At 38.7% G+C, this 10,357-nt stretch overlaps 1 protein-coding gene across 1 annotated transcript; it reads left to right on the forward strand.

Moving 5' to 3' along the window:
• The first annotated feature begins 1,889 nt into the window (after window positions 1-1,889).
• fkbp4 (FKBP prolyl isomerase 4) lies at window positions 1,890-10,073 on the forward strand. The gene is made up of 11 exons (XM_053319134.1): window positions 1,890-2,262; window positions 2,775-2,919; window positions 3,009-3,151; window positions 3,288-3,408; window positions 6,220-6,376; window positions 6,558-6,648; window positions 6,772-6,855; window positions 7,724-7,909; window positions 8,094-8,237; window positions 8,575-8,670; window positions 8,805-10,073. The coding sequence occupies exons 1-11, from the start codon at window positions 2,164-2,166 to the stop codon at window positions 8,901-8,903; spliced, it is 1,365 nt and encodes a 454-aa protein (XP_053175109.1). The 5' UTR covers window positions 1,890-2,163; the 3' UTR covers window positions 8,904-10,073.
• The last annotated feature ends 284 nt before the right edge of the window (window positions 10,074-10,357 follow it).

The raw sequence follows: 10,357 nt of genomic DNA on the forward strand, positions 1-10,357 counted from the left end.
GTTGTGCTTGCATGGGCGGGGCTAAGAATTTATATGATATGTCTCCTCCAGGCTGGAAAGTAACTAAGAAGCTACTTAAGTATAATTTTGAGGTACTTTACTTGGGTATTTTTCATGTGATGCTACTTTATACTTCCACTTCAGTACATTTCAGAGTGAAATATTGTACTTTCTACTCCACTACATTTATTTGACAGCTGTCATTTCTTTTCAGATGATTTGACACAATCGATAATATAACAAGCTTTTAAAATACAACACATTATTAAAGATTATAAATAAAGTAAGTGTGTAGCCAAAAGTCTATGAGTTGTTAACAGCTCCACCAAATAGTGATTTTTTACCTTTAAACCTTCATTAACGTTCAAATCATCCAATATTTCACCAAAAATAGTTTTTTCCCGATTAATCATGACATGACCACTCATATATAACTGGTTTGGAGGGGCCTGGCCCCTAGGTTAGGAACCATTGGACTAAACTAGCTAACTGTAGGTCAATAAATATAATATAAAGTACTTGAAACTAGCTCCACCTGCAGCAGCTACAATAGTAACAAGCTACTTACACATTTATGCTTCAGTATTTATAATCTAATGATATATAATAATCAGCCAGAAGGATGAAACTGTAGGATTTTTCATACTTCTACTTGAGTTTACACTGCTGTACTACTACTACTACTACTACTACTAATAATAATAATAATAATATGAATAATAATAACAATGTTAAATTACAATTTTAAAATCCTTAAAATTATACTATTTATACTCCCTCTCCATCATTAAAAACCCAGGATATCTATAAATATGCAAATGTGTTTTTCCTGCTGAAAACAAGATCTCTCCTTCTTTCCTGTAAAGTCCGTTTTCAGTGTTTGTGCACTGGAGGCTTCAAGTCTTCACATCACATTTGTGTTGAATTTTAGCCCAGTATGATCTCTAAACTAGCTGTGATGTCACAAATCCTGCTCATATGCCTGCCCCTTAAAATCTGATTTTCAATGAACAGAGAGAAACTTTCCATTTTCAGCAGATGGGTGTAAAAACAAACTCTGTACAAACATTAGTCTGCACAGTGAAACTCAAACATCCAGACAAGACTAAAGAATACCATATTTTTGAGTGGAGGGACACTTAAAATGATGTTAAGATTTCTTCTACAACTGCTATATTGTTTTCATTCATCACTGGACTTTTTTCTTATTATAGCAGAATATCTTTAATAAATACACAATTCATTTACCAGCTATGTAATGACACACTTTGTATGGAGTCAGATTTGTGTCATTGTAATCATCCTACATGTAAAACAATGAAATGCCCCCACTGACACACTTTTGGATTCTGAACCAGAGGTAAAAATGCTATTTATGTAACTATTTGAATTACTAAATCTAAGTAGGCAAAAGTACGGCATAGTCCATGTCATGATTTATTTACTAAATATGAAACATATTGATTTAAAATACTTAAATCAATAGCCTACAGTTATATGTATATTCTGTAACACGTTACATATTTTAAAATGAGGAAAAAACTGTCCTCCTGAGCAAAATCTAAAAGGTCTGGCTTCAGATGTGACCCCCTTTGTATTTTCATAAGTAAATGTAATTTAATTACACTTTTTTCTCAGTAACTGTAATGGATTATAGTTACATTTATTTTGTAATTAGATTACGTAACGCCGTATATGTACCTAGTAACTCCCCAACACTGATAATGATACAAATGTGATTACATACAATGTATCTGTAAAAGATGCTCTCCGTGCGTGCACCGCCCTCACCAGGAGGTGCTGGTGTAGTAAATGTAATGCCACCAGTGCGGGCTCACCCCCCTCCTCTTCCTCCTAAGGTCTGGAAACTTCTCTGCCCTCCTTTTGAGCAGTTGTCAGATGCCAGCCAGACAGCGAGACAACGTGGACTTGAGACGTCCCAGTCCGGTTGAGATACTGGTGTGACTGGCCCGCAGAGACAGCAGAGACAGCAGAGTCCACAGAGGCTGCAGCGGTGCTTTTATTGACAGTATTTGGCCGCTTTAAACAGCTTTAGTCGACTGCACTGAAGTATTGTCCGCTTTAGCAACCACTACTACCAGTCAGGGTTTGGCTGGTTTGAGTTGTGCTGCAGGTCAGAGCAGGAGGAAGGAAAACTGCTTCATGACAATGACTGCAGAGGAGCAGACAAGTGAAGGACAGCACACCATCCCAATGGAGGGAGAGGACATTACGCCAAAGAAAGATGGGGGTGTTTTAAAGGTACATGTCAAGTGTTTTTAGTGCCGCGTGTTGATCCAGCTAGCTTAGAGATTAGCGGTGCTCAGCTAGGCTAATGTTAGCTGTGGTTAGCTAGGCTGTAGCACGCACTGTCAATAAAACAGCTAGCGGGTGAATGCTGAGTTTCAATGCTGACTGCAACGTAATGCCATAAATCTGGTTTCGTTTTCATTTATTGAATTGCTGAGTAATTGCTATCGTGCCAACAACATGGATAATTAGTTCACATGTCTAGAAACCTCTAGATCTTTCCAGACCTCTCGATAAATACCACATGCAAAAGCTCAGTTAATGCCAATGGGCTCATTTATTATTCATGTACATTTTGAATGAGATCTTACAGTATATGTGCATTTCCTGGCATCTTTATCATCTCTTATGTCAAAACACCAGAGTGGCTGTACAGTACATGAATGTGTGAAGATGGCCCTATATATGTGTTTAAAACAAATCTCCAGTTTTTCTTAATTTCTCTTATTATTGCATGTTTCCAGCTGGTGAAAAGGGAAGGCACAGGCACAGAGCTGCCTATGACTGGTGACAAGGCGTTTGTGCATTATGTGGGCACACTTATGGATGGCACTCTTTTTGACTCGAGCAGAGACCGAGGAGAGAGGTTCTCCTTTGAGTTGGGCAAAGGTTGGTTCATATCTAGTGGAGACACAAACACTCACCTGCCGTGGTTGTAGAAGCCAGTGTTATTTCATCAAGTCTTATCTGTGTTTTAGGTCAAGTAATAAAGGCATGGGACATTGGTGTGGCCACAATGAAAGTGGGGGAGGTGTCCCAGCTCATCTGTAAGCCAGAGTATGCATATGGATCTGCAGGCAGCCCACCCAAGATACCCCCCAATGCCACTCTTGTGTTTGAGGTAAGCATTAGATTATTATGATTTATCTAAGTATTCTTCAATCATAGTCTTGAGTTTGTATTTGATCTATACTTTGATCCTGTATCAATGGGAAAAGTACCTGTCAATATTAATTCACATGTCTGCACACCTGTAGGTGGAACTGTTTGATTTTCGAGGGGAGGACATAACTGATGAAGAGGATGGAGGAATTATCCGTCGTATTGTCACTAAAGGGGAAGGATATTCCAAGCCTAATGAAGGAGCTGCTGTTGAAGGTAACAGATTGTACACTGCTCTTTTTTTCTTTATTTACTGAGATAGAGGGAAAAAACCTTTTTCATTGAGCAACAAAGTGTAAAAATATAGCAGGATCACCAAAAATCATTAATAGGATAATCATTTAATTAAAGATGCAGGGTATAAAAATGTAGTGACATCTAACCTGGCTGGAATGAAAAATAATGTGATGTATGTTTTTATTTGGTGTATCATCACCTGAAACTAAGAATCCTTTTATAGCCCTTTATATCTTCCATGTTGCACCGCCATGCTTCTACAGTAGCTCAGAATGGACAAACCAAACACTGGCAAAGAGAGGGGCTTTGGCCTTTTTCACAAATCTTGTGGCCACTGTACGTTTTACACTTAAAAGGGGAGCGGTTTACAGTTTGTTGCAATCTGCAACCTCACCACTAGACATAGCAGAATCCTATACACTGGTCTTTTAATATGTAATACTGATACCTCTCATTTTAAGCAGAGTCTGTGTGTATTTTTAGCTGAGAGCTGTTCTAGGCTTTCATGCTTTACATATGAGGACACATTTTTTTACTCAGGGTTGCTGCACACTTTCAGAAATCAAATGTAATGCTCAATAAGATCTCAACAATTTATTATCTTTTCCACAACCAAATAAAATCACATCAGGGCTGAGCTTCATGTTTGAAATCAATTTGAAGATAGTAATAGGGATTTTTTAATTATCTCAATATAACAATGTGTAACATCACAAAGCAATCGAATTAATGGAAAATGCAATGAATTGTGTCCCACCGTTTTGCTTTACATCACATAAACTATATGTGACTTTACTGTAAATTTGAATTACAATTTGTTTGGAATTGTTAATTTTGACATCACTGTGTAAAACAATGAGGCTGTAGTTGTACTCACAGAGCAGGTTATACTTAATTCTCCCCGTTATGACATACTTGCTCAGAAGCTCTGAACATACAGTATATCTACATTTCATCTATCTTAGCAGCCCATTAAATCTGTAAACACCAGTTAAGCAGTCAGTAAATTAAGTCTGCCTCTCTCCTTCATATTTGCCGTAGTGGATCCGTACTAATAACATTATGCAGATTCAAGCAACTACTAGATTCAACAGAAGACTTTGTTGCTCCTTTGAAGCTATCTGGCTAATTGTCTTTAGTTTAGCATCATGTGTACTGTTTTGTGCACTACTTCATCAGAGCAGGTGGCCTGTGGAGAGCCAATCGAAACATTACCAGAAAAAGTAAAGAAAGAGCTGGACCGAGTTGCAATCCATATTTAGATACGTGAATCCTCTGAGAGAATATTTCTCATGCAACTAAGTATCGACTCTAAATTTAAGACCTACCATAATTAAAAATAAGACTTTTTTAAAAGACGTTTATGACCATAAATTCTGAAAATCTTATTTAAGACTTTGAGGATCTGTGGGAACCCTGTTACTGAGGCCTTAGATGTAACAATGGTTGAGAAACCACTGCTTTAGGAGTAGTGACAGTAGTGTCCTTACTGCTACAACTGAGATATCAGACCACAGCTCTAAATGAAATATCTGAGGATGTATTTGCATCAAAGCTTAAGCCATTTAAAGACACCAAAGATGAAATTAAACACTCCCTTGTAGGCTTGAAAAGGTGGCTGTGCAATGTTTGTAATTTCATGCTTCAAGAAGAACAGAGGCTGTAGTCAGCTTGAGTTCATGTTGGTTAAAATAGATTCCAGTGGTGACAACTGTTTTGGAGTGGGCAGAGAAGGAGACTGGCTCTGGTGGTTTGTGTAACGAGGAAACAACTATTTGAGTGACAGGCCCGATAGCCATCAAGCAAAATACAATAGGTTTAAGGCTACATTCAGAAAGACAATAGTACGGCAACAAAGAAATACATCCTCCTCCTTTATTTCACTATGAAATAACTATGGTTGCTTAGCAGGGATGCATCAGCAGAGGGATCTGTTAAGTTTGTCTGGTTCAGATTTTGCTGCAGTTCACCCTAATGTCACCTGACAATTCAATGTATTGGCCAAGTGCACATTGCAGTTATAATACCTTGTAGCATCATGTTATTTCTACTGTTAACCTGAGATGTAAGGCAAGATTTTCACTCCAGATATGCACTGATTTTTGAACTGGACTTCCAAGTTCATATTTCATCTACATCCACCATCTCTGCAGTACTTGTAGCAACAGGCCCACACAAACATAGCTCATTTTTGTGGTTTGGGCAAAACAATGCATGTACCTGCTGAAAACAAGTTTATCATGTGTTGTGCTAGGTTACATTTTGGGAAAAGTTTGTGTTTGAAAACAAATTGAAAATTGACTTTTTAATTGTTTGTTGTTAAACCTTTCAATTTGACTGGTTTGATACTGAAATATAGACATCCGTGTCATAAAATTAAAGTCTTTATTAAATATAAAAATGTCCCTTTTTAAATCTCCAAATATTCCTGCTCAACTGGCAAAGTAGCTTTCTTTGTAAATGCAACTTTACTAACTGAGCAAAACCTACGCAAGACTCAATTCTATTTTATACCAGTGTTATTGATATTGACTAGCATGATAATTGCATATAAAGGACTAGTTTGTTAAAAAATAGATTATAGCACTTATGTCAGATTTTGGCAGTACTGTGGGAGCATTCACCATTGTAATTTAACTTTTCTTTAATGTGCAGGTATCCTTCACAAAGCAAAACATCTTGATTAGCAGCTGGGAAATTACATCGCTTGCCTATGCCTTATGGCTAAATCAGGAGTCTGATTTGTAGCAGAAGCTAATTTTTAACCAACTATTTTTAAACCTCTTTCAGTAACTGTGGAGGGTACCTGTAACGGACACGTGTTTGATGAGAGAGAACTGAAGTTTGAGATCGGCGATGGAGAGAGTCTTGGTTTGCCTCCTGGAGTGGAGAAGGGTATCATGGCTATGGAGCAGGGAGAGGAGGCTCTCTTCGATATCAAGCCCAAGTATGATCATATGCACCATGAAAGAAAACATTTTTATGTGGCATTTTCATTGTTTTTTTTATGTAGCTGTTCAATTATGTCAATTATATAGTACACTGCACTGTAATACTGTTTTAAGTTAAACTGCAACAGGTAATACACTATTTATACATCTAATGATGTGTCTTTCTTTTTGTGGTAGGTATGGCTTTGGGAATGCAGGAAATGCAAAATATAACATTCCCGGTGGGGCAACATTGAAGTACAAGATCAAGCTGGCAGCCTTTGAGAAGGTGACTGATCTTGTCACCGTGCTGCAAACACGACTTTACTTTACTCAGCAGCCAATTAGATGTCTGCTTTGCATATCAATGTTTTCCCCTCTGAGAAGTGACTAATATCTGTGCTTTCTTTAGGCTAAGGAATCCTGGGAGATGAACACATTAGAGAAGCTGGAACAGAGCATCATTGTCAAAGAGAAGGGCACACAGTATTTCAAGGTACGCACGGATGTATTTGCAAAGTACACTGCTTAAACGTGCAGTGTGTAAGATTAGTGGGATCTAGTGGAACAGACTTGACAAAAATGGCATATAATATTGATAAGTTAGTTTTAATTCATGTATAATCACCTGAATTATCTGGTAGCTGAAATACACCAGGCACAGATATATCGAATAAGCTGGGTGGAACAGAGTTTTCTACCGGCTACACCAACTCTGTCTCCATCACTGTGTCCATTTTGAGTTTTGCTAAGCGGTGATGCAGCCCTAACCCTTTATATTAACTGATCCTGAATTAATTAACCGGATGGTTTTAACTATAAGATCATGGATACACTGATTTTGTGGATTGCACTTCTGTGTTGCACTACCTCTGCTACAATAAGGTGTTAATTTTATGAATTTTTAAACAGATTGTTGTTTTGGACATGGTTCTATGTAGTGTTTACCTGTTGAAGGGCTGCATAGCTGTGCATAGGGGAAAAATAGTGAAGAAGTAGACACGAGCCATGTGATGCCTGTGAATGTGTGTGCAGCTTCGGTTGTCAGTATAGCAGCTTCAGATGATTATAACGGATGTGCTGTGCTGCAGTCATGCTGCAACAGACATGTTGGGCTGGTGCCTGTGCCTGGTGTATTATAGCTGTTAGAATGAGCCCTTTTATATCTACTTAAGGAGCAAGTCCTCTTCCACAGAGCTTTCATGGCCACCATACACACTTGGTAGGGGAGGGGTATTCATTTGGTTTCATTCTGCAGACTCACTGCTAGATGCCACTTTATCTTACACACAGGACCTTTTTTTAGAAGGAATTTTAAGACGTATGAACACTGTTTTCTAATGTGTTGATTTCATATGTTACAGGAGGGGAAATACAAGCAGGCATCAGTGCAGTATAAAAGGATTGTGTCATGGCTGGAACATGAATCTGGTTTGTCAGAGGAGGATGAGAAGAAAGCGAAAGCATTACGGCTGGCTGCATATTTGAACTTAGCCATGTGCTTCCTCAAACTTCAGGAGCCGAACCACGCCCTAGAAAACTGTGACAAGGTATGTAATATTTATGGCTTGTACTTTGGTTGGACTGAATTGATTCCATATTTAGTAGGCAGGAGACTGTTGGTGACCTGTGCCTTTTATTCTTTGTGGTATAGTTTTGTAATTTAATACCATTACTGATTATTAATGTTGTTAAATTATGTAAAAATGTTTTAATATATTTATAAATCTATAGGCTCTGGAGTTGGATGCATCCAATGAGAAGGCTTTGTTCAGGAGGGGTGAGGCGCTGTGTGCTACGAAGGAGTTCGACAAGGCAAGAGACGACTTCCAGCAAGTTGTTCAACTTTATCCTGCCAACAAGGCTGCAAAGAGCCAGGTATAGTACTGTCTTACAGGATTATTCCAACAACTTTCAACCAGGACTGTATCTTCCTAGCTATTGAGTGCATCACAATTCATTTAGTTTAAAACCCTCTTTCAGAATATAGCTATCATGTTGCCAGTTCTGCCAATTTGTCTTTTTAATTTGTTTTTTATGGCTGAATTTCTTGTACCTTCATCCAAATGAAACTGACACATGTTGTACTATAAGATGTATTATTATTGTAACTGGCAGGAGCTCATTTGGCAAGTAAATTGATGTTGCTGCATTTGAGTGCGAGCGTGATCTTAAAACAAGGCTGTCTGACATCTCCTTCATTATATCCTGCTAGGTGGTTCTCTGTCAGAAACACATTAAAGAGCAGCACGAGAAGGACAAGCGCATCTACGCTAATATGTTCCAGAAGTTTGCAGAGCAGGACTCAAAGGTGAAGGATTGCTGTTTTCTACAACAGCCACAAGAGGGTGGGATAGCAATGTTTTTAGATAGCCAAACTGACTGAAAGGTGAGAAATAGCTGATTTGATTTGTGTGTTTTGTTTGTTTTTTTTCTCTTGAGCAGAAAGCAGAGCAGGTGAAGGGTGACACCAAGGAGAACGGCAAGGACGACATGGAAATCGACAACACAGAAAAGGGAGTCGAGAGTGAAGCGAAAGCATAAAAATATTTCAGATGATGTGACTGTATTACGGTTCATCTGTACTTCAGACTTTTGTAACTTCAGCCATTTGTGTTTAAGGAGTGACTGTTGAAATGTATGTGTGTGAGAAGGAGCGTGTCAACCAGAGCACTGACTTATGGGCACGTCTTTGCTGGCTTTCTTTGTGTCCAGGCTTTTTGCTGTGGCAGCTAGCCGAGCGGGTGGGGCCTCCCCAGCTGATGGCACTGTGGGCCGTGGTTTTTAATAAATGAATTGTTTGCCGCTGCCACCCCACCCCCAAACCCTTTCAACCCACAGCTTTTGAACTGTGCATGTGTTTTCATAGCTTTTTTTTTAATTTAGGGCAGGGGGGGGCAGGTAGGAAAAGTGTATTTAAGTGTTTTGTGCAGAATATCAACCTCTCACCCGTCAAGGGCTAGACCATTCACCTTGTACTCTGTCCTCTACCCCCCCACTCACATATTTTTTCTTTTTTGCTAATCCATCCAACCCTCCTCATGGGCCTACTGATCAATTTCTGGAGTTGTGATGGCTGTTCTTAGATTTCATGTGTTTTTGAATATTAAGTGTGCCTGTGTCCCAAAAAGTAAGTATGTAGCAGCACTGTGGATAGGTGGAGTAATAAGATGTTAGCCTGGAATAGATGTTTGACTTCAAGCTTCTCTCATTCTAAAGACAGAGCGCCTTTTCAGCCCCCAGGGTACAGGACTGTTCACCTTCTTTTCTTTTTTTTTTTGCTTTGGAAATATTGACTTTGTACTTATTTTTCCCTCAGTGTTGTGCTTGTGACTTCTGTATTGTTCTCAAAATGATGAATACAACAAATTAACTGGAATATGTGCATTTTAAAGCAGCTAGAAATGACATTTGTTAGCTTCTCCTGGACACACAAAAGTAAACAGTTCAGTCTTAGTCTTAATTTACTGTATTAAGTGCTTGTATGGATATGCGCACATCAGATTGAGGCTGTTTAAAACACTGTGCCAGAGGAAAATGTGAGCCCTGTTCCACTATAGACAACAGCACCTGTACAGAGGGGCAGAAACTAAACTAGGGGGCTAATTTAAAACAGAGCTGTGGGCCATGTGTCGAGTTTCTATTTGTCTGTTGGAAGGGTCACTGCTTGGTCTGACTTGACCAAAGGATATAATAAACAATAGCTACAAAGTGGCTGTGTGTGGTATTCTTGACTAGTACTTGTTCTCAGTTTCCAGTTACTCTCCAGTGCTCCGGTTCCTCTGTCCTGTCAACTGTTTAGAAACCAGATGCTGTTCAGGGAAGAAAAACCACTTTCCTAACTATATTAAGAAAATTTGTCAGATGTGGGTTGGAGACCTTTGAGAGCAGAGTCAAGGAATCTGCTGACAGTTATCATTTCACAGGAAATATCTGCAGTTTTACAGTTTTTTTTAACGAGTTAATATAAATTTGAAACACATTTGTAGATTTCAATA

Source organism: Scomber japonicus, chromosome 5 (genome assembly GCF_027409825.1).
Source record: "Scomber japonicus isolate fScoJap1 chromosome 5, fScoJap1.pri, whole genome shotgun sequence".
NCBI lineage: Eukaryota > Metazoa > Chordata > Actinopteri > Scombriformes > Scombridae > Scomber > Scomber japonicus.

Excerpts from the sequence above, each read along its gene's own strand:
- fkbp4 (XM_053319134.1), top strand. The coding sequence starts at position 2,164 with ATGACAATGACTGCAGAGGAGCAGACAAGTGAAGGACAGCACACCATC. Across the intron at positions 6,377-6,557 it reads CTCTTCGATATCAAGCCCAA|GTATGGCTTTGGGAATGCAG; the intron begins GTATGATCATAT and ends TTTTTGTGGTAG. Across the intron at positions 6,856-7,723 it reads AGGGCACACAGTATTTCAAG|GAGGGGAAATACAAGCAGGC; the intron begins GTACGCACGGAT and ends CATATGTTACAG.